Genomic DNA, 24449 nt, shown 5'->3' with positions numbered 1-24449 from the left:
AACTGTGCTCATTCAATGTTAAGACCTAATTATTGCATAAGTAATAGTAGGTTGCTCATGCAGTGAGTAATGTGGTTGGTGGAAGCCCCATTAAGCACATCCTTGCGTGTCCATTAACAAAACAAAGTGTCCACGTGTACCATGCACACATTAATTTTGTAACTCGAGGGTGATTCATGTCATATTTTCACTGTTACATTTGTTTGACACGCTAGCAGCACGGCGGGGGGGATGGTAATGTAGGTTTGTCGGTCGGTCCGCCACCACTGAAATATTTCCACGGCTTATTGGATGGACTAATGTGAAACTTTGTACAGACATTCATGATCCCTAAAGGGTGAATGAATCCTAATGATTTTTGTAATTCTGTGACTTATTCTCTTACGCCACCAGCAGGTCAAAATTTCCATTCATCCAGTGATAAATCGCATTTGTAGTTCAATGCTCCATATTAACTGCAGATTTTTCAAAAACTCTCGGCAGATTTGGATGTCTTGTGTTTTGCAGATTGTTAAAACTGATTATGTTTATGTTTCTTAAAAGGGCTGAAACTTTGGCATCACCTTATTAATGTTGTGAAGGTGGGGGTCACAGTTTGGGTAGGTTCAGGATCAAAAAAATACTTGGTTAGGTTTAGAAAAGAAATTGTTCTTGGTAAAAAATAAGCAAGCTACATTCTCACCGATAACTTTTGGTGTTGCATGGGACACAAACATTTGTCTACTAAGAGAAAGTGCCTTGCCTCCACCTTCGGAAATTCCTAGTCCCAGCTTTTCAGGTGCAACACGTTAAACGCGAACAAAAAACTTGACTGACCATAAAAACCTGCTTGAACCCTCAACTTTTTATTCACGGGTCGAACACAAATACTACAAATAAATTTTTTTTTTTTTTACGTATTAAATAAAGGGGGGGCCCCAAATCAAATTCTGCTTAGGGCCCCCTAAAAGGCTTGGGTTGGCACTGATCCCATGGGTGCAGCATTGTTGTGTGATGTCATATACCAGCTCCCTCATGAGGTGATGCTCAACTGAGATGGCAAGCCTGCTAAATATTAGCATGTTAGCATTTTAGAAGTCACTGTGCCGTCCTGCTACCAACAGTCAAATCTAGGTTGGCGGCTGGTTCTTGATTTGCATTTGCACCTCATTAATTTCTGCTCTCATTTTCAGCTTTAACTTAAAAATGTAAAGAAATATAGTTGCACAATGCAGCTTGGGCAGAAAACCTGAAAGCCTTTGTAAACAAACATCGGGATCTGTTTTCTGGACTACTGTTTAGCTCAAAGAACAAGAAAGCCGCACATGTATCACACTGACACGACAATAAACTGCCTTCTTCAGGATGAACTACGGCCGTAACCCTAACTGGCATCACACCAACTGGGACAGGTGTGACAAATCAGGGCAAACACCTTAAGCGGCCAAACACAAGGTGCATGCCGGAAAAATACAACAGCGATTAAGTAAAGTCTTATTCACCAGCCTTATATGGTCTCAATGAATCTGCTTAAAGCTTGCATCCAAATCTTAAGTTGTCCTTCACGTGTGCAATAATCCCTTTTATTGTGACAACTGCTTTGTGAAAAAGCATGATTCAAAGTTTTATCCAAATAGTTACGGCTGTATTTGCTTGTCAGAAAGTTGTCTTCCTTCATGCCGCGAGCTATGTTGCGGTGTGTTTACAATGGGCGGCTGCTACAAGGTGCTTCCCTCCAGCCTTGTGTCAGACTTTCCACATATTCCTATTACATATCCCCAATGCCATTACGCATAATCCAAACAATTTCATTCCACAGCAGTTACAAAAAAAAAAAAAACGCGTAAGGAGCTTGTGGTCGCTGCTGAGGCCAGAGGAAAGACACGGAAAAGTTCCCGGCATTCCTCGCAGGTTTCTATGGGATTCCTGTGGAGCACGAATGATGGGGCTGCCTCTGTGTACAGACACAACAACATTTCTAACACACCCTTCTGCAAAAGCATCCCCACCCATACCTTAAGGTCTCCTCATGGTTACAGTGCACTGAAATAATGACAGCATTTGATAAAAACCACAGACACACAACACATCAGACACAGAAAGAACAACCCTGTTGAAAAACACAAAACATACATGTAATGTTAAAATAACAGATTTGTTTTAAATGTGTTTTGATCAGTGTAAAGTCAAATTGAAACACAGTAAAAAAAAAAAAAAAAAAAACGACTCATCATTCAGCAAAAACACAAGTACAGAGATGAATTTGCTGTTGCTTTGTTTCATGATGTCATCTAAACATTCTCACCGTTTAGAGCATATCTGTACATGATACTATCTATCAATCACGTAAATCAGTTTTATGACTTTTGTAATTGGTATCGATGTCAATGGCCTTTTTTATATTGACCTCTTCGTACCTTCGTAGTTATGCGCAGACGTGACTCCTGATGCAGTTTATTAATAAACACAAGTCACAAGCGTGTGTTGCAGAGCCTCCCAACTCCTGAGAGGCACTGCGTAGTTTAGAGAAGATTTACACTATTAATGAGGTAATAATACAAACTCAGAATCAATCATTTTCCAGAAGAGAATAAACAAGTTGTTCGCAAGAGAAAATAAACTCCCCAGAACACTGTTTGAAGCTAGAAAGGTGGCAGGGTACACCACATATATGTAAAACAGTATGAATTGTGTTGTCCTTTAAGTTCAGATGTTTGTTCCTATTAAACCCTCCTGTAGCACCTAAACACCCAAATTAAAATGTGCACGATCATGATCAAGATCAAGATCAAGAAGACTTATTACACTTATCATGAGACACAATCACCAAACAAGTATCGTTTTTTGTTAAGATGCCTTATTTCAAGGCATCTTAACAAAATCATTCTCACACACACTTTTTCTTTTCTTATTTTTGAAGTAGCTTTGTGTGTGTTGGTGTGGGTGTGCGTGGGTGTGTGTGTGTGTGCGTGCGTGCGTGCTACTAATGGGTACATGCTGTAATTGTGAACATAGATGGAGACGTGCGGAAGTAATAACATTTAAAGAAGCAGGTGCAGTAGTGTTTGTGTGTTCGTGTTAATGGTGACCAGAAGCAAGTCAGAATACCTCAAACTGTTTTGTGTCTCAGTCTCGTTCAGACTAATTATTCCCCGACAGAAGCCTCGTCATTAGGCGCAAAATGTGTTGCCTCGGGCAGATTAATCACCAGACACACACACACACACACACCTTTATTACACCTCCCTTCTACGATCTAACTGTTTAAGCGTGCACATACATACACAAACACACTTAAACACACACACACACACACACACACACACACACACACGCACGCACACAGTTGCGTCTGTCTCTCTCTCTCACTCACACACACACACACACACACACACACACACACACACACACACACACACACACCCTACTAACTCCTTGGAGTTGAGAGGCAGGCGTTGCTCTATAAAAGCTGCACCCAGCAGAGGTAAAGAGAGCAAAGCACAACTTCTATCGGCAGGGGACCAGCACACACACACAGACACACACACAGCTCTGACACACATACAGATTAGCGCAGGCCTGTCATACACACCACACTCTCTTTCCTGGGATATGAACACTCTCGTCCTCACCTGTCTCCTGTGCTTCGGTAAGTCTGGACTTGTACCTATATTGTGTGTGTGTGTGTGCTGGTGTGTGTGAAGTGCAGGCGGTGAATGGGAAGAAATGTAAAAATGTGTTTGAGGACAGAGAATGGGGGGCGTAAGAAGGAGGAAATGTCTCTGCAAGTGAGGACTTGTCAGGCAGGACGAAGATATTCAGCTGTTTTTAGAGAGATGTTTGTGGCACTTCTGATTCAAAATCTATTTATAGACCAAATTATTGTTCACTGCCAAAGGTCAACATGTTTCACATACTTCATCAAGGGATATAAATCACTGTTTTTGTCTGTTGTGAACGCTGTGTTCAGGTACAGTGCAGATCTGGATGAGGACTGGTCTTACTGGTTTAGGTGCTAATACAATATGTGTGTAATTTGAAAGCTCAGATTGTGCCGAATGTTTTTAAGATGAATGGATGAGTCAGTTGTAAAAGAGCCAAGATTTCAGAATTTGATGTTTAGGGAAAGTAACTAAGCAACCTTTAGGCTCCTGGTGATGAAGAGTAAATGCCATTTCATCTATCTCAAATTAAATGTCTTCGCCCCTGTAACTTTTTAAGCTGAATTGTATTTCGTATCAGGCAACAGTTTCACGCTTGGACAGAACGTAATGGAAAAAACACATGAAACTGCATCATGTGATTAAAACGTGGTCCCTCATTGCTTCACAGTTTATCATCATGTAGATCTATTCTGAACTCATTCCTTTTTTTTTGTCCTCTTGGCTTTACAGTCGTCTGCGGTGCTCTTGGTACTCAGGGATCTGGGACCGCGCTCTCCAGTGAACTAGCTGGGGTCACCGGGGGTCCGGCCTCTGGGGAGGGCCTCCAGCTGAGCGACGATGACGAGCTGGAGGTAGACGAGGAGCTTTCAGGAGGAGACAACGAAAACTTCAGCCTTCACGGTAGGACAAACAAACTCTTTCCTTCTCGACATTTTGAATTCCCCATTAACATGCAGGTCAACTTGGGTTTAAGGTCATATTTTAGTGAATCTGAGATCACCAAGTGTTTTCAGAATACAAAAGAAAAAAGGACATAAAAAAACTGGGCTAAAAGGGTGAAATGTTATAAACACGTTATTTTTTGTCTCCTCCGACAGAGTCACATCCCAACAGAGATGAGAGAAAGAGGAAGAGAGGCAAAGGCAAGAGGAGGAACAAGAGCAAGAGCAAAAGCACGACCGCCTTCAACCCGGAGCACACGTTCCTCACCAGCGGATACACGTCGACTCACAGCACCACAGACGATCCCTGCACCACCACCCACCTGGGCTACTGCATTCACGGTTACTGCAAGTACATAGAGGGCCTGTCGGAGCCAGTCTGCATGTGAGTACAGCATCAGTCCAAATCATTGACCAGATTCAGTACATTCTGTATTCGGCACCAGGTTTTAAACCTCTTTCAGTTTACACTATGAGTTCAGTGTCTGATGTCATGTCTTGACACTGGCTGATTCATTTGCTCTGGTCACTTTTCACTCTGCAGATGTATGAAGGGTTACGACGGGGGGCGCTGCGGGACCCAAACGCTGACGGTGAAAAACACCCAGCCCGGTCAGATCAACCACACCGAGCTAGTGCAGACAGTCTTAGTGGTCATCGCCGTGGTCCTGTCGGTCATCAGCTGCACCGCCATCCTGCTCCTGACCTGTGCTCAGTGAGTATGCAAGAGTCGCGCAGTCGCATGCACACACTATTACACATACTTTGAGTTTGAAGCTGCACTAAACGCTTTCAGTGTTAGTGTTTACGGGTGGGAAGCCAGTGAGGGATCTTGAGGCAAAACTGGTGAAAAATGACAAAGCGACGAGGTGAAAAGATGCCAGCAGCGACTCTACGTGTACCGCAGTGGTGGTCTTAACCATGATTTACAAAAAAAAACATCAGGAAAAAGCGAAAAAAGAAAATATATGGAGCCCCAAAACCGACTAAATAAAAGGTTTTCAGACAAGTCAAAAATATGACATCAATAATAACTACTGCTTGTTAAATAATTCAGATTAAAATAAATGCTTTACATATTGTATCATATGTCTGTATCCATTTAATCATTCAACATTTTTTTTAATGATTTGTTTTTTTTACAATTTAACTCAGTTCAACTTGTAAAAAACATGTAAGAATCAAAATGCGCCAAACTCAAAAAGAAGACTTCTCAAAAAATTATATTTCGTTATCTTATGGGAAATTACAATACTCTGGATATGATGATAGCTATAATAAGGGAAGAACCAGCACCATTGGTTTGGTACTAAAGACCTTTCTTTATTCTTTTAAACTGTCATAGGTGAAGTACTGAAGCTTTAAACAAACCATCCACACCCTGGTGAATCTCACTGTAATATAAAACACATGTACAATCCACACATCGTGCCCAGTAACAGTTCTTGGCATTCAAACACACTGACACATCAAAAAGCACATTAACACACCCAAACACACCCTCACTGTACAGGTATTGCTCACCACCTTAACGGAAAAAAAACTCAACTTGCCGTGAAATCTGAAATATCACTACACATTGTGTCACGTCGATTGATACACTGTGCGTATTACTCACGATTTCTTTTAAACGACAACCTATGACTTACTGTAATTGTGTGACAGGTCATTTGTTGTGTAATTGCGGTTCCTTATCAATATTTAACTAGATCACAGCTGCTGGAATGTGGGACAAAGTCAACAGTCCACGAACCACCAGCAGGGCAATCAAAGCTTTACAGCCACGGTGTGGAGGCGGAGAGAAAGTAGTGACAGTGAGACTGAACTGCCTCCAGTTTCACCTCACAGCAAAACCACCCGAGGAAATAAAAAGTGAAAAAATGTTGTGACGTGGTTAATGTACAATGTCCTTTATGGGCTTTAATCCTTGGAAATGATGGCCAAAATACAATAAAAACACACCTCGAGTCTCATTCGTCTGGGCAGGATCAAGTCATGTAACTGACTCTGCACTCTTTTCTGCGGTCATCTGATAATCGCGAGCACTACGCTCGGCTTTTGTACTCATGTTGAATCTTTTTTGTAGTTACAGGTCACATAAAAACTTCCTGGCATCCTACCTGGGAACTGGGGCGGAGCAGGAGAAGCTACAGAAACCCATCGGTGATGTCGTGGTGTGAGGGCATCATGTTACGAAGAGGTAGGTGTTGTCGAGGTTTTGACCTACTTGTGTGTCCACAAGGGCACTCTCACTGTACTTCTTAGTGAGTTAACTGCATTCAAATCTATTCAATTCTGACACCCTGCCATTCACAAACATCTCAGTATCCCCAAACTTGAGAACTTCTATTGTTTGCCTTCTTTTCCTCTTGAACCACTATTGTCCAATTATAGCTGAGCAAAGTCAAGATTTGGGATTCGAATGTTAAAATGCGGTGATACTATAGTTTAGGTAGTGCTGTTTGTTTAATGAACACCCCCAAAACTAAAAACACAACAACAAGGATGTAATGATTTAACAGTGTTTGTCAGATAATTTTGAAAACACCTAAAAAGCGGCACGCTCATATGTTAACCCCCTTCAAGTTAGCCGGCGCTAACTTCAGCTGGCTCGGTTGGTCTCTAGTACACATGCTCAACAGGCCGCCCAATGTGGAAGATCTGGGTATTTTCAAACCCGGGGAGTCAAGCTTTTTTGGTTTCAAAGCACCATTGAGCAGCTTTCACAGGAATAAATGGGTCTCTGCCTCCAACACTTTGTCCAGATTTACTGTAACGTCCTCGAGGACTGTCTATTCTCCTGCTGTTTTGGAGACTTTCATGGACTCTACTAGCGTTTTGGCTAATGTTAGCATTTCTATTCTGCTCTGTTGGATTTGTGGCAGTCAGTTAGTCGTCCCTGTTACATTACATTTTTCCTTATAATACACATAATTCTGGGATACACCACTGCGCTCTACACTATAAAAACAGAATATCAATGTTCCTTCATTTACGTGTCTTCTATATAATCATCAACTGGTCTGCTAACTTCTTGACAGGGATGTTTAGAGTCTGCATCTTAGCACAACATCATGTATGTTGATGAAACATGAAGTGCATATTATAATTAGTCAATTAATTCAAAGTATTTCATTTATGTAAGATTTTAACACTCAAACATTAGCTTCATTACTGAACAAGCTACAGCTGGTAAAATCTGCTAGCGACGGTTGTACTGTTAGCAAAAAAAATCTGCGTTCGACGGATAGAAAGGAGCTTTTGTCTCCCTCTGTCTAAAATCAAAGACCTGACTTACTAAGGACTCAGAATGGAAACCCAGAGCTTCCCCCAAGCTGATGCAACGTTAATGCCATTTCGTACAGGCTTGACTATGATGCTGTAATAAAAGAAATATGATGAGGCGCTCCTGTGTTTCCGGTGGTGTATATTCTGGTGATGTATTTCATGCAGAACTCTTGCTTAAGTCCTCCGAGGGCGGTGTCCGTCCTGCACTCATGTGAGCCTTAAGCCAAACAGGAAAGAGTGGGCCCGAAGAGTGACAGAGGAGACCGTCTGCCTGTTGTTGTTATTGAGTACAGCAGGTTGCATCACACAAAGAGGAATCCCCACTAGAGGAGTTAACCTGGATTAGCCTGGGGTGTTTCGGCATGTCCCATCTTCTGCTCTGCATACCAGCGTAAAGAAAAACCCTGATCGTACACATTCACCCGTGTGTCGAAAGAATAACAGTACTGACACACTAACTCTACACGTGATAACCTTGCCATAAGAGCTTAGTGTGCGCTTACATGTGGTGAGATCTCACTGAGCATCACATGCACACACACATGCATGCAGAAACACACGTTAGCTGCAGGACAAACAATGCACCCGTGCAGCATTCTCCTCATTACCTGTGTCACTCGGTGTCCTCCCTGAGAAAAAGTTGTCCGGCTCACACATACAGTAAAGAGTCATACAAATGGGATCAATGCCAAAGCTAAAGTTACAATCTCACTATTCTACAATTGATTTTTGATTAGTTTAGCCATCATTTCTAAGTAATCATAAGACTAAACTCACCAAAGCAATTGCTGGGGTATACAAACAGACAGTTCTGAACAATGTTATTTAAACCACTTTATTTGGAAGGTAAAACCAAAAGTGAGCACACCCAACTTGTTGCTAAACATATTTAAATCTGCTAGATCTGGATATTTTATTTGCATCTGCGTCCAACTGTACTAGCCACCCAAATACACCTGATGTTTTTCCATCAGGATCCACACGTCATTTCCTGAGAAATCAATGAAAATGTTGAGAATCTTGCAACGTTAAAAGGAAATCCCTGAATCCTTCTCTTTATCTGGATCCACACCAAAAGCTAATGGGCTCTATTCTGGGCCGAGACCAATCCTCCATCCAAGTTTCATGAAAACCTGTGCAGCATTTTTTGTGTAATCCTGGTGACAAACCAACAAACATATTTTATTACAATATATAAATATCTACGCATAGTGGCTTTAACAAAGCACACAACCACAACATATGCATAAAAATGACAGCATTAGAAGTGTTGAATTAACTGTTGCATGCTTGATTTCTTTACTTTTATATGTAGTGCTTATTGTTTCTATGTTAACTTGTTTACTGACATCTGATTTCTCTCTGTCTTTCCTCATCCAGCTGCCCGATCAAAGGCGAAGCAGACCAGAGGAGTCTAAGACCTGAGAGAGCAGTAGAGTGAATAGACTGCTTCATTAGATGCTGTAAAAATATAACAACACTGTCCTGTAACTGTTAGAATGTAATTTATTTAGTGTGATTATTTATTGCTTATGAGTGTATGACTGTTTGTGTGTTGGACTATTGTTATGATGTCTTTTATGTGTGAATGCTGAGCATTCAGTCCACTTCTCTTCTGTAGGTTCGGTTTTATTTATTGCACTGCTGTTGTAATAGGTCAGAGAAACACTCTTCATCTCACTTTGGAAAAGGGATGGAATTTTGATCACCAATAAAGTGTCTCAGTGTTATATGAAAGTCTTACTTGTCTGTGCATCTCTGCCGGAGCATTGTGTTTACATTCCCATCGGTGGATGCGTCCCATTCCTCAGCAGCCTGTTCGCACAAACACCTCGGCCTGTTAGCCAAACACAGATTGAGGAGACGAGAATAACCCTGAGGAACACAAACACACGAGAGAACGGAAAGTCTTTTTCTTTTCTTCACTTAAGGTGTGTGTGCGTGTGTTACCGACAGAAACATCTAATTAATTTTTCTTTACAGCTTTTGACTATTGGAAGGTAAAGCAACTTCAAAGAGAAACACAAGCATTTTTGCTGCAAACACACACACACACAAACCCACACACACACACACACACACACACACACACAAACTGAACCGATCGCTACGTTGCTATAACACTTCATTGTTTTTTACCCGTTGAGTGACGCTCAAAGCTTTGTGAACGGGTAGATGTTGTACTGTTGCACAGGTGCACTGGGAAAAGAAGCCGGGGCGTGACTCGTCTGAGCTATTTTGAGAATGTCTTGGATGTCAACTCCTAAAACAAATACGAACACAAATACGAGACCTGAACATAATCAGATGGTTCAGGACAAAAGGAGCCGAGAATAGACTGTTCACAATGAGGGCAACGCAGTTTCACATAAACAGTGAGGTTTGTTGATGTGTAGCACACGCTGAACTCAGGAGCAAGGACAAGATTTAAAATGTGATTTTGTAATTTTAATATTTACAATTTTAACGAGGTGCAAACTTAGAAATGCTTATTTCTTACCATAACTGAATCAACAAGCTGTTCTCAGAGGCCCCCAGAACACTGTTTGAAGCTAGAAAGGTGGCAGGGTCCGCCACATATAAACAAAGTGACAGTAACAGTATGAAAATGGGTTTTTCTTGAAGGTTTGTTTGTTCATTCAGTTTATTAACTCATGAAAATGAAGAGAAACTAGATAATGCACCTTTTACGGCCATTACTACAAGTAGAACATAACTAGATTTCAAGCCTATTGTTGACCTGAAAAAATTGTGGCGATCACCGAACAAACACCTGGCTGCCCTTTTAATGACACTGCACGCTGCAGATATGATTATTAGTTGGACTTAACTTAAAATATAAAATCAATGATAAAATCATTTTTAGGTCGCGTAATGTGTTAAATCCTAATAAAGTGCATACATCGCCACTGTAGCTGTACATTCATAAAAAAATAACCTTATTCCATACTGTTTGATAATTTCAGACAGTATGGATAATTTTCATCAGCTGGTTTCAGCTCTCCTTTTAATTGCACTCAAAATTTGGTCGAACATATTTGGTATGGCTAGGAGCCTCTTGATCTCCTTTAATATCTGTCAAATTATTACAAATGGACCCATTGAGGTTGAGGTTAAGGTTTAATTGTAAATTTGAACAATGACAGGTGCCAAATCTAAAAGTGTTGGTAATATGACTTGATTGGATTCAGGGTTAACTAAAATGTAAAGGTATCGAAGAGGTCAGCTGGAGCTCAGTGAGATTTCCATTGAGAGGCTGTTAAAGGTGTGGAGGTTCAAGAACAGCAGAATACCTGACTGAATACAATTTGCAGTCCTGTGAACTCCTTAGTTTGCACTACCGTCCTCCGCCTCATTCCATTCAGTGTTTTGATGTCGGCATCTTGTTTGTCCAAGAGATTTCAAAAGGGTTTTTAACATTTGTCACTGGATGTAATAACACAACAAACATTGTGGAGATTTTGTCAGGCAGTCAAATCAATCATCCCAACACTGTGTCCATACTCATTCTCTGACCTGTTATGGTTTTAGTTAGGAATTTGATGCTATAAAAATACGCGGAAATATCATGATCAACAGCTGAGCCCTGCTCGTGATTGGTCCAGGAGGGTGTGTAGTCGGGACCATGAGATGTCACGGCTCCAAACTCCAGTTCCAAATAACATCGATAGCGCGAGATGGCAGCACTCGTTAGTCTTTATCAACGCATTCTCGTACCTAAATGACTGAATAAGTCCCAGAAAATGGCCTCCTGAGCTTTTATAACCTGTGGATCATTACTGCGGCTTCATCGTTTGAAGCCGCAGTAATGACTACAGCCGCTCGAGGTCGCTGCCTGACAACAAACATAAACATGGGCCTTAATAAGCTGCTTTCATTTTCAACTTATATGGCTGATTTTTCTGATGAGGACAGGCTCGTCTACGTACGTGTCAGTGATCTTAATACCAAAAAAAATTATGAAAACTGGAACGTTTATAATTCTAAGTCTGGGCCAATATGGCACACAGTGTCTGCACTTACGTTAGCATATGAATACAAGTCATTAAATAATACTATAAACTATGACAACTGCTCTGACTCAGCTACCAGGATACAAACATTTCCCGCCACCGTTATAAAACGAGGTTTCACTCTGCGTTGTGTTTGTGCAGAGTGGCGTCACCGGTGAGTGGAGGAAAAAGGCGAGGCAAAGGTGGGCAACTCATCCAACATACAGAGGTGATGCAAGCCCAGGTAAACATTTACTCTTGTGTGTGCTTGTGCTTGTGTGTGTGTGTGTGACGGTGATCTCCACGGTTGAGGTGGCTATTAAAAAACATGCCAAAAACATTCATAAACACTCATGCAATCATCCATTTGACAAAATCAGTTTATAAGGGTGTGGTGAACTTTGGCAGTTTCGGTGGCACTGAGGTGGGCCCGTGAGCTTTCGTGGGTGGCCATGGGAACAGAGTCAACACACAGGCAGATGGTTGGTCAGTGATAATTCACTCCGAGCTCAAATAAAAGGACCTGCTGGAATTTCCTGGGCGTGGTAACGTTTTCTTTCCCTCCACCTTTACAAGGGAGCAGGTCAGTTGCTAAGGTAGGTACTTATTATTTTTTTAATCGCATTCCCATCATCCTCAGCTGTGCTCAGCACAATCTACACTGCAAACGGTAGCATGCCAACACCCTGCAGTGTGTGTTAGTCCTTTTTTTGTTATTGAATATCTTATAAATGAAAATAATAAGCTATAATCACAGCCAGTTCTGTCGACAAGTACAAAGAGACCTGTCTTCATCTTTGTGGGGAAAGTAACTGAACACATTGACAAGAGATGGTGAGCTTTATAGGGTTATTTTGATAAGATGTATTCTATTTATGATTATAGTAATTAAGGTGCTTTACTGATGACTTCATTCGTTCTAAAACGTGATCATATCAGGCAATGTAGAGCAGTGTTTTACCAACCTGTAGTGATCAGGACCTCAGAAAGCATCACGAGATGATTACCTCAGTGGGAAGGAAATGATAAAAATCACATCAGTGCTTCACAAACTTCTGCTTTTATTTACTTAACCATTTTACCTGCACAGACTCAGACTGACTTAGACTGAGATAATCTGATGAACGTCTGAGTACCAAAATGTTTTTGTCATGAAACTTAATTGCAAGTGAAGTGGACAGTTTTCCTTACCTGCGCAAACTCAAAAAAACATTCCAATTTACATTTACATTTAGGGCATTTAGCAGACGCTTTTGTCCAAAGCGACTTACAATAAGTACATTTGTCACAAGAAAGAAACCACGACACATAACCGCCGATATAGTCAGAAAGAAGAATTAGGAACAACTGTCAAGCCCTCATCTGAGGATCGTAGCTCCTATTTATCAATCAATAAAACTAAGAAAACAAAAGGATCTTTGGTTAATCTGGTCATTAAAAAAAATGAAGCCAGTGATGTGAGTTTGACATCCACTTCCTCTTGGTTTGGATCAGTTTTACAGCGTGAATGGCATCTTTCTCATCAAACTCAACAAACTCAAGAAGCAAAGAGAAATACTGTATGTTCCAAAATCTTGTTGAGTCAATTTATCAAATAAATCTCTGCCGGTAATTTACTTCATAGAGACCTTGCAATTTTCTCTAAGAGGTAATACAGCATCTCATCATTCCCAACCTGGGGTCCCGAGATTCAAATGAAATACCGCAAGATGAGACTTTAAGTCGTGTAGATATTAGGTGTACCATTTTCACTGAATTATCATAAATGTTGACTCTAGGACGACAGTAAGTTTTGTTGTCACATTCGCCATGTGGAACAACATGAGGAAAATATTAAACCAAACTTTTTCAACAGAGCATTTTTATTTTCAGCTAATGCCTTCCCCTTTCCCACCAGCGGAGTGAGGTCTCCTTTTTGTACATTTCTGCACAACTAAGCAAAGCAGAGAGCTCCACCTAGTGATGTAGCATGAAAACTGTGTCTTTACCACATTACACTGCCAGCTCACAGAGACTGGGTGTATAAAGGTAGTCAGAAGCCGACTTCCATGCGACACAATAGTCCCACAAGAATGTAAAGTGGAGGGCAAATATTGCAGAAAGACAAAAGGGCTCCCTCAGCTCGCAGAAATGGAAGTGAACGACTGTATTAAAGATAAGAAAAACAAAGAAACTGATAAATAATCCTTCCAAGGCAAACATTTGCATTTACTGGAAGTGGATACGTTGTGATGTGGCTTTCTGTAAAAACTCCCCTCCAGTATTTGATTAAATGCACTTATGCAACTTTGTCACATTTTGCACATTTCCTGTTTGGGGTCTTTAAGTTGCGACGTGTGAATTTGTGTTGTGTGGTCCCAGACGATCACATAGAGCTTTTGATTTTGTTTATGTTCAGAACAAAGTGTTCGTTGTGTTGACATCGCTGAATCGTGCAGGAGGCAGTTCTAGCATCATCTAGAGATGACCTAAAGAAGGTGAAGAAAGGAAACATGACTACATGATGAGACATCAAAGGTTTTTAATATGAACATCGATCTCACACGACCTGAAACCAGAACTGAAACATCAACCTGTGAGGAGCTATTGCATTGTGAGAGGCAGAAAGAAAACACATATTCATGCCCTTCAACAGGTAAAAAAAATTAAAATTGTCTCAAAATATGTCCACAAGACTTGAGCTGAAGCCTCAATGTCAGTTTGAGCCTTTGGAGAAGGAAGTGGTAAATCAGTCTGGTTGATGGGGCGAATAACGTCACTTTAGTGTTTTTGCTTTCATATTCACTCAGATATCTCTGTGGCTTACATATTGGAAAATTGATTTTACTGCAGAAGTAGGCCGTTGCCTTGCGTGTACCCCTGCACTTACTGGAAGTCTCTGGCTAGACTTTATATGTGCGTCTACATATTTGTGTTAAGCTGGAAAATAAAAGCACAAAAACAGTGGTTGATGTTTTTAATTTTATTTTTTTTTCTCCTTGGCTTTCAAAGTAATGCTTGGTTATTGCTGTAGGCTTGTTCTCCGGACATGCAAACGACTGCAGTGAAGATTATAGCAACTAAAGACACATTTCAGACCTTTTGTCTTACTTACTTTAAATTAGGAAAGGCACAAAAAAGACACACTCCTCCAATCTCAGCGATAACAATATAATGTATATAATTAGGATAAATGGAATGCAGCATACAAGCAGTACATAGACAGGCGTGGTGAACTTGGTCAAGAATACAGAAACAGGAAGAACTCATTATATTTCAGACTTCTTCATCGTCTTTTGGATCCAGGTGAGCTGCTTTTCTGAGAGAAAAGCGTAAACTCCAGGTTGGTTAGCCACGCCACAATCCTTCCCCCCAAAAGAAGTGACTCCGAGCAGCACTCCGTTGCACAACAGTGGCCCTCCTGAGTCCCCCTGGAGACAGAACAAGTACACAACATGTCATTTTCAGATTTTCAGGCACATACACAGCAGTTAGGTGGTGATGATGACGGGCTGTTAACCTTCTGCTACACAGTGTACGTACCTGACAGGTATCAGCCACGTTTTTGCCATTTGATCCGGCACATATCATGCCAGTGGTGATAAAAGGCCTTTTGTTATAAAAACCATTAGAGTTGCACTTTTTTCTGTCGATCACAGTCACATTGGCAGACATCAGGGCATCTGACATTCCGCCTCTTTTGTTGTTTGTTTTCCCCCATCCAGCAACCAGACAGTTGGTGCCAGCTGCTGGATATTTGATGGTCTTGCCCAACGGGAGCCAATTCACTGTTTTGGTTTTCTTCGCCTTCTTTTTAAGCTGAAATTGAAAAAAATTAACATTTTGAAAAAGGAGCATTACATATTGCTGACTGTATGTTGCCTTTGTCAATCATTTATGTGATCTTTTTCAATCCTTTGAACCTGTATTTACATTACGAGCAGCAGGGACATAGAACACTTGGGACATGGCCCACTGAGTACCTTAAAAGAGAGATGAGCCTAACTTTACATTGGCATTGTTTTATTTGGGTCAAATTTGATTAGCAGTTTTTGCCATTATTTCCTGCCTAAACAAACTTAAGAAGCAAATATTGAGTTCGAACAAATTTTTTTTACATTTTCTGCATTAATTCACTATGGTTACTGTGATGTCACCTTACCTTGATCAACATGAGGTCATTGACATGGACATCCGGTTCATACCAGGGATGAGGAATCTGACGCTCAGTTTGGATGACCTGCCTGGAATCGTCCTTTGCACTATAGGAGCGCACCCCCAAGGACACATTCTTAAAGCTGCAAGAGCAGGAAACACAGCGGCTAATTAGTTCACATGGCTGAAATTAATTAATAATTATCTTTAGTTACGATTTATCTGCTGGTTATTTTCACAATAAAATCGATTCATAGTTTAGTATCTACTTAACAGACAACTGTACGAGTCCCTCCGTCCAAGTCTGAAGCGAGTAGCAAGTCATTTGGTCCAAGTCTCAAGCAAGTCTCAAGTTTTTCTGTTGTGGGCAAGTCAAGTCAAGTCGAGTCACAAGGTTATGTCAAGTCGAATCGAGTCGAGTCACAAGGTTGTCAAGTCATGTCAAGTCAAGTCAAGTCACAGTAGCCAATATCAACGTTCGCGAAAGTGGTGAGTGAAATTGTTTGTCTTATTAGCAACAATGTTCAAAACACGATCAACCGACAACTCACCAACACACACACATGCACGCGCACACACTTCGAATAGTGTTAGCTTGGTTTCACTTACTTGGCTTCATGCGCTGTCTTTAAGTGGCAGATAAAGTTTGACGTCGTTCCCTCTTTGTCGTTGATTTTAGCGTCGCATATCTTGCATTGAGCGTTCTTCCTTTTTCCATCAGAGTGGAAGTTTTTATATGCAAACTGCGCTACTTTTGGAACTGCAGCAGAACTGGCTACATCAGGCTCGGGGGCAGTCGCCATTATTAGCTAGCTAGCTAGAAACAACCGCACTGTGTTGTGTGTGCCCACTGATCAGAGTGTTTGGCTGCTTGTGTGCTTGTGCTCCCACTTCACATGCCTGTCTCCAATCAATCAATCAATAAAAGTGTGAACCTATAGCGTGGCGTTCACGACTGCTCTTGTGAGTAGCGTTACGTTGACGCTCACGACCGCCCTGCCGGTCATTTTAGAATGATATCCCATGGAAAAAAAACATAGCCTACATGAAAAAACAACATGCTACAAGTCGTCCCAGTCAGCTTGTCTCAAGTCGAGTCGAGTCTGAAGTCATTGTCTTCCAAGTCAAGTCGAGTCTCAAGTTTTTACCCTTAAGTCTCTATGACTCGAGTCCAATTGTCTGCTATATAATGTCAAAAAATGTCCCAGAACCCAAAGAGAAGTCTTCCAATTGCTTTTGTTGTGCAACCAACACTCCAGAACCCAAATAATCTTCATTTACCATCAAAAATTACAGAAAAGCAGCAAATCCTCAACTTTAAGAAGCTAAAACAAGCAAATATTAAATTTTTTTTCTTGAGAAGTGACAGAAATGATTAATTATCAAAATAGTTTTTCAGCTGATCAATAACTGACTAAAGGTTTTATCCTAGGAGCGCATGACCTAATGATAAAATGATGACTTACGTAGCATTAGCACAGTGGGCAGCAGTCAGAACCCATTGTGGACTGATCAGCGTTCCTCCACAGAGTTGTCTATTCATCAGCAGAGTCATGAAAGGCAACGAGTTGGTGTCCACTTCTTTCCCATTAATAATCTCAGAGCCATGACCTGAAGCAGAACACACTCAGTTCATTAATTTAACAAAGGAGTGAATAAATTACCGGTAGTAAATCACTGTTCAGTCAAATAAAACATATCACTCTGCACCATCTGAACTGTAATAATGAACAAAACAGGACTTTGCAAGGTAAATGATTGCAATGTAAAGAACATATACTCACTTGACTGGACAATAAGAACCACACAAGAGACAGAAACAACGAAACCCCTCAGGCAGAACATTTTCTTCTTATCTCTGTCTTTGATCTGGTGATGAATGCAACGAAACCCACCTTGACGAACACTCGCCTTTATGTGTTGAGCACAGGATGTGGTCTGAACGTGGAAACATGAGTCAGCAAAATGGACGCAAGCATGACATGAGAATCTGTGGTTAAGCTGAGTTTTTTTTTGTCATTTACCAGTCATCATAACCATTTAGTTCACAGGCTGTGTGGTGGTGGCTTTTTTTACTAGAAGTAGTTCAGGGTGCAGACACATCAGTATGGGTGGGGGCCAAGCGTGGAACAGCTTGAACTGGAGGTCGTTGTCACTCCCTCCGACTACACTTATGAGTGTCTCCAATAGTGTCATGTCATGAATCAGTGGAATACGTGAGAAAATGAAACATATAAGCTGATGTAACACCAGGCTGGTTGAGGTGGCATGATCAAGAAATAAGAAAGTACAAAGATGAAGGGTAAACTGCTGGAAGAATTGCATTATATATATATATATATATATCTATATATATGTGTGTGTGTGTATATGTGTGTGTGGAAGAATTCTGCGTGAAAATGTCTGTAAACGGCCCTTTTTTAATAGTTTGTTGAGTTGTGTACTGTACTACATTATTCCAAATTTTTCCAACAATGTTAAAACCCATATTAACAACTTCCATATAACTTCCAGGATAGAGTCAGAGAGTGAGGAAGGAAGTCAGTATACGAGACTAAACGTAAAGTGAACATTATTTTGCTCATGAACATTTGTGCCTGCAGTCACGTAGGTTTTCATCTGCAACAGTGCACTTTCAGTGGTGTATTCTCCACCAGTGAACCAGAGTTTGACTGCTGGATTATTCGTGTTTATCCGACAGTCTGATTACTTTACTGTACATTGGCTGTAAGTAACAAGTAACAACACGCAGACGGTGTGTATCTGTCTTCTGCTCTCAGGTCAATCACTAATTACTAAACTCCGCACTCACCAGAGACTCCAGTTCTCAATTATTTTTCCCCTCTGCTCTCTGTAACGTTACTTTCTCCTCTAGACCAACAGTCAACTTTAACGGTACATAATTCGATCTGGATTCGATGAGAGGAGGATGTTAACCACCTTGACGTCAGTCATGGACAACACCTCTCACCCCCTGCACCAGGCTGTGGAAGCCTTGAGCAGCTCTTTCGGCAGCAGACTCTCACACCCACTGTGCAAGAAGGAGCGCTACCGCAGATCATTCACCCCCACAGCCATCAGACTGTTTAACTCAAGCACTATATGTACAATCACTTTTCACTCACTTTCATTTTTTGTTTTGTTTTTTTGTAAATTTCTTAGTTTTTCTATTCAATTTTGATTTATTTTATTTTTCTGATTCTTTTTACTGTACTTGTTGCACCTTCAGCTGTTGTAACTAGTGAATTTCCCTGTTGTGGGATATATAAAGCCCATCTAATCTAATCTAATCTAATCTAATCTAATCTAATTAAACTCCCACAGTGCTGGTCACCTCTGTGGATCATTGCCACAGTCAGTTCAGCTTTTTAATCACAAAGATTTATTTGGATGCCACCAACAGTGAATGTCTCCAGAAAAGCACCTCTAAAGCCCACTAATGAACATAGTACATCTTGTTTATTTAACCTATGCAAAAACAAGAGCATAAAATAACACAATTACTGTACAGATATGAGTTTTATCAATATTCTCAACTCTGTGCCAGAAAGCAAAGAAGCATATATCGCCCTCAAAGGAGCACAAAATAGTCGTCACGTCAATCCTCTTACTGTATTTATTTATTCATATGACTCTTGGTTACATAGCCGGCTAACAAAGAAAACAACACGTTGCTTACACTACATTTATATTAGGCAAGTTATAATTCAACACCCCTAACAGAATGTGAATGTACCACAGATCTTGGAAAGCAAAACTTAAAAGCTTGAGATGGGAAAACAGCAAGATTTGTGGCCACAAATGCTTTCTTTATATAGACTAAAACATGTTCAGGGTCTATGTAAATCCTCACTGAGTTTTAGACTTAGTTGATCAAAATTTCAATTTGAATCAGAATACTGTAAAAGATATTTTTCCTTTTTTGAAATGCAAATTTTCTGATTTTGGTCGAAAAAAATAACGTCCAAATCAGTGCAAAAACCACCAAAGGCCTAACTACATGAGGTATGATTTGTCAGCACTGTTATAAAAATATTTAATAATGACCTGTGGCCCAAACTTCAAATACTATATGAAAAAAAAAAAATACTGAAAACAAACCAAAAAACACAACAACAAAAAAAGTGCAAAATAAAAATAACACTAAATTTTTTTTTAAATAATTGCGTTGTAATGATAACATTACTATGGCTTTTCTGCCACTTTCACATTAATGAACAGCTTTATGCCTCGATTTGAAATAATATTTTAGTCAAGGTTTCAGATCAGGTCAGTTTTTTTTCGGTTTTAGCTTCAGCAATCTGGACTTTTATCCTTTTTGAAGTAAACTAACTAACTGACTGTGTGAGGTTTTTTGTGCCAAAAAATATGAAAAATAATCTTGGCTGATATAAACTCTGTGACCTACAGTTTAACAGTGGAACTTCATTTAGAGGACACTCAACTCATTGAACCTACAATACATCTTCATCTTGAGAGTAGGCGAGCTTCACAGTATCGATCACATCATTTCCCATGTTAATCCAGCTTGAAGTAAAACACTACAATAATTGACGATAATAATAAAAAGGAGTGATGGTACGGCACTCGCATTATGCCAGAAATTAGAAAATGAGAACTGAAGCCAGTTTTCTGTCATTTTGGTTGGAAAATGGATGAATATGACATAAAATATGACACAAAATAATATTACTAGGAAATAAACATGACGTGTACCACAGGCGAAACATAACGAAACATTATAGATGCTCACCAAAACAACTCCAAAACCAACACATAAAATGTTTTAAGGGAGTAATAATTTTCCACTACAGTCCTCATGATGATTGTTTTAATACTTAATATTTTAAGTATTTCTTAATCATTAAGTACTTTATAAGTTGGACTTAATACTTAAGTTTCAATTCTTACTTTGAATATTGTGGGTCACCCACATTCACATCACTATTGATCTTGAAATATGTTGTATGCTAACTGTAGTTTTTGTAGCCCACAAGAACACATTATTACCCTTTATTACATCTAGACATTTAACTATATTGTTTTCTTAATGTTTTAGTGCTGTTTACTTGAGCTGTTTGAGAACATAGATTTGGCTGTTGTTTGAAAAGTTGTTTTACTCCAGTGCAGTCTACTGTCTTTAAACTGCTGTGAGTCAGTCACTGCTTGTAGCGTGCATGCTGTAAAGATCATTCCCTTTCAAAGCAATTCACCAACAGAAATGTCCAGATTGAGTTATATCAACACCAGGCTTTTACTTTGAAGCAGCTACAGGAAGTACTTTATTGAATAAAAAAGGGTTTAAAACGAGGCTTGAATCTTTCAAATCAATATAGGGACTCGGCACTAAAAGTATAACAACATCCAAACAACAGCAACTTTTAACAGATGCAGCAACGAAACGGCAGAAAAATGAAAGCAGCACCTTTTCCTGTCGCCTACTGAGGACAACATGGGTCAGCACACATCAGCTCTGGAGACATCCGCAGAGTTAAAGCATATTATACCATGATAGTGACAAATACTGTTACTGTTCATGCAAAACTACAGGAGAATGAAGCATATAACCCACTTGACAGGTGAGTGGAGATCTGCCCCAGGGAAGTAATCTTACCATTGCTTACTACTATTATTACTATATTCATCTTGTTCAGGATATTTCATTGGTGAACAAATCATGCCATCCTGAACAAGGTTATCAAAGGAATAATTAGGCTCTTCCTGTCATGTAGACCCCAATCTCAAGGATTTTTTTTTTTTTATGTTGGATCTAGAGTGCATTTTTTCCTGTTTTAACCGACTCCTCTGGTTTTCCGCGGAACAATCTCAACAACTGTCTCCTCAGCTGAAAGCCCCACTTCTGAGACGTCATGATCTGAGTCTGACTCTGACTTCAGTTCACCTGGAGAGGAAACAAGAACAACACATTAAGGACATGGGAGGATATAAATATATATATATATGTTCTGAGGAGCATTTTCAGTAGATTAATTATCTTACACAAGCAAATAGACTTGCATTTTTTCAGGATACGATAAAGAATCCACAGTGGAGGAGCCAGAGACACGACCTTGAGCCACTTCAAAATGACAATGATGATTTTTTGCTGACTGCCAGAGACCGCCAAGGAGGCTAAGGACGAGGAACAACAAATATACATCACACCTGACGCAACTTAACACAAGTCATAAGAGGCATCACAAAGCAGACTGACTTCCACTCAAAGGTCACAGCTGAGTTCTTCCTACCTGGTTTGACTTGTAAAAATGTAGGTTTACTTCGGAGCGTCATATCTCTGCCAGTAACACGGTCAGGCCGATGAACAAAAGCAGAAATCTCTATGAAGTACTCTGAGGCTGAGGTTAATTTTGAGACGTTGACGCTCATGGATGCAGAGCCGTCGGTGTAGGTGTAGACGAGCGTATCACACTTGTTGATGCATGTGGTCACGTTGTAACTGTGAGGTGTCGTCTGCATAAATGTGGAGATGTTCCAGCTGAGAATCAAGTGATCAGAGCCCACGGGGTCCACTGTCACTGCCTGCGGGGAAACTGGACCTGTGAGGGGGAGAGAAAACAAGTCACCCTGTTGTCAGTCTGGGTCACTTGGACAGGTCCTTGATGAAGTCACAAGAGTGTTTCCTATAGCTCTGCCCCATATTTACCAGTTTCTAAATTGTACCTCCAAGAAGCACTACTCACCCTGACAGACAAACATGTGTAGTTCCTCACAGTAGCGAGCCAGCAGCTTGTTGTCTTTCTTCAACATGGCCTCCAAACTCGCACAGTGACACGTACACACATTTTCCGTGAGCCACTGACTGTAGCTCAGCTCTTCCCCATTAACCCATTTCCAGCCACTGATGGTGCTCTGACGCTGCAGGCCAAGCCAAAAGCTGTCTTTGCTCGCAGTCGTGGCATTGAGGAGAGTGAAGTACTGCTCCTCTGTGCTCAGGACTATAAGGTCAACATAGTGCCTCTGACAAAACTCCCGGGCTTGGAACCAGGACATTGGTCTCTGGAGCTGGATCTGGCCCACCGCTAAGTCATGGCACACCACTGAGTCAGGAGATATCAATGAAAGGAAAAACAGATGAGTTATTAACAGCTTCAGTACACTGTAATCCAGCTGTATTTCTGGCCTGATTTCCTGTTGAAATGACCACAAAGTGACACAAAAATATCACAAAGACATTTATGAAGGGATGTAAAACAATTACAGGCACAAAACAACCACCAAGACACAAAGCAACAAAAAAGTGACGCAAAATGACCAAAAACAGATGCAAGCAACTACAAAGAGTACAAACTGACCACACAATGACACAAAACAAATACAGAGAGAATACAAAGAAGTATAGCAAATACAAAGAGTTGTAAAATGATCAGGCAGTGATGTACAACAACTAAAATGAGACACAAAGCAACAACAAAGAGATGCAAAATGACCACAATAGAACCAAAAAGACACTAAAAAACAACTACAAGGAAATACAAAATGACCACAAGGTAGGTGACCCACAACCATTACAAAGACACCAAATGACAACAAAGAGATGTAAATGAGATGAAGGGGACGAAAAACAACTACAATGAGACACCAAACAACTACAAAGAGATGCTAATTGATCAAACAGTGACACAAAATAAACGAAAAGACGGCTGTGGTCATCCTGTCGTTCCATAATTTGTCCTCATTTTGTCTTTTGTTAACAAGTGCTGTCAAACCCACCACTACTGTGTTACATTTTTGGTTAATTTTTTTCCACAGCAGTTGCAGACAAACATTCCCAGTACAGACAAGATCCCTATAACGTACCACAAGTAAGATTGTGGTTCTCTCAGGTGTTGGATTGCGATGAAAAGTGTTAAAATAACACATAATTGATATAAATGAGTTGCACTTTACACATAGAGACGGGAAGTGTGAAGAAACGTCCAGTTTGTCTTGATAATAAAATGTAAAACCAAATGACAACAGTTGTATAAAGTGCAGTGTTAAAGTTTCGAGTTAAATCATTATTGTCAGCAGTTACCCAGAACGGCCAGCCTCTGCAGAATCAGCATTGGAAACACGCAATAGAATCCGTGATTTTGTTTCTGAAATGCTTTTTCATTCCCTTCCCACCCAGACAATCTGCTGTCTGGTGTTCTCCAAATTCATGGCAGTATATTTTTCCTTCTCATCTCTCCCCTTCGTCTGACCGATACTCCCTCTGCTTGGAAAGTTTATAGTCGGTTCACACGGTGGGGTGATGCAAGGGGTGGTGGAAATGGGAGTGGCTGTGCTGACTGCTCACCTGTTTCAGGCTGATCTCATGAATGACTTTCAAGCAGGAATTTCAGATGTTTTAGAAAGGTGTCGACTCAATTTACTCGACTATTCATGCCTCATCTACTTGGTAAAGATTAACTTTAGCACTTAAAGTGCTTGTGCTACATTTGAAATCA

General features: G+C 40.4%; 3 protein-coding genes across 4 annotated transcripts; 1 reads left to right on the top strand and 2 right to left on the bottom strand.

Moving 5' to 3' along the window:
- The first annotated feature begins 3466 nt into the window (after positions 1-3466).
- On the top strand, positions 3467-9610 carry areg (amphiregulin). The gene is made up of 6 exons (XM_030416729.1): positions 3467-3628; positions 4374-4544; positions 4742-4970; positions 5130-5300; positions 6672-6785; positions 9254-9610. Exons 1-5 carry the CDS (start codon positions 3592-3594, stop codon positions 6763-6765), a joined length of 702 nt encoding a protein of 233 aa, XP_030272589.1. The 5' UTR covers positions 3467-3591; the 3' UTR covers positions 6766-6785; positions 9254-9610.
- A 5202-nt stretch (positions 9611-14812) lies between these two features.
- On the bottom strand, positions 14813-17889 carry LOC115581550 (granzyme A-like). Its single transcript, XM_030416722.1, has 5 exons — positions 17784-17889; positions 17466-17610; positions 16007-16142; positions 15388-15663; positions 14813-15275 (listed from the first exon to the last, which is right to left on the bottom strand). The coding sequence occupies exons 1-5, from the start codon at positions 17842-17844 to the stop codon at positions 15114-15116; spliced, it is 780 nt and encodes a 259-aa protein (XP_030272582.1). The 5' UTR covers positions 17845-17889; the 3' UTR covers positions 14813-15113.
- A 1717-nt stretch (positions 17890-19606) lies between these two features.
- On the bottom strand, positions 19607-24183 carry LOC115581547 (uncharacterized). 2 transcript variants are annotated; one of them, XM_030416718.1, is made up of 5 exons: positions 24035-24183; positions 22701-23057; positions 22248-22556; positions 22000-22131; positions 19607-21901 (listed from the first exon to the last, which is right to left on the bottom strand). In XM_030416718.1, exons 1-5 carry the CDS (start codon positions 24063-24065, stop codon positions 21792-21794), a joined length of 939 nt encoding a protein of 312 aa, XP_030272578.1. In that variant the 5' UTR covers positions 24066-24183; the 3' UTR covers positions 19607-21791. The 2 variants fall into 2 exon arrangements, with proteins under 2 accessions (XP_030272578.1, XP_030272579.1); XM_030416719.1 differs by having other exon boundaries at positions 22018-22131.
- Between the last annotated feature and the right edge of the window lie 266 nt (positions 24184-24449).

The sequence above is a fragment of the Sparus aurata genome, chromosome 5 (genome assembly GCF_900880675.1).
Source record: "Sparus aurata chromosome 5, fSpaAur1.1, whole genome shotgun sequence".
Classification (NCBI taxonomy): Eukaryota; Metazoa; Chordata; class Actinopteri; order Spariformes; family Sparidae; genus Sparus; species Sparus aurata.
Note: the sequence above shows the minus strand (reverse complement) of the source record. Positions and strands in the feature narration are given on the sequence as shown.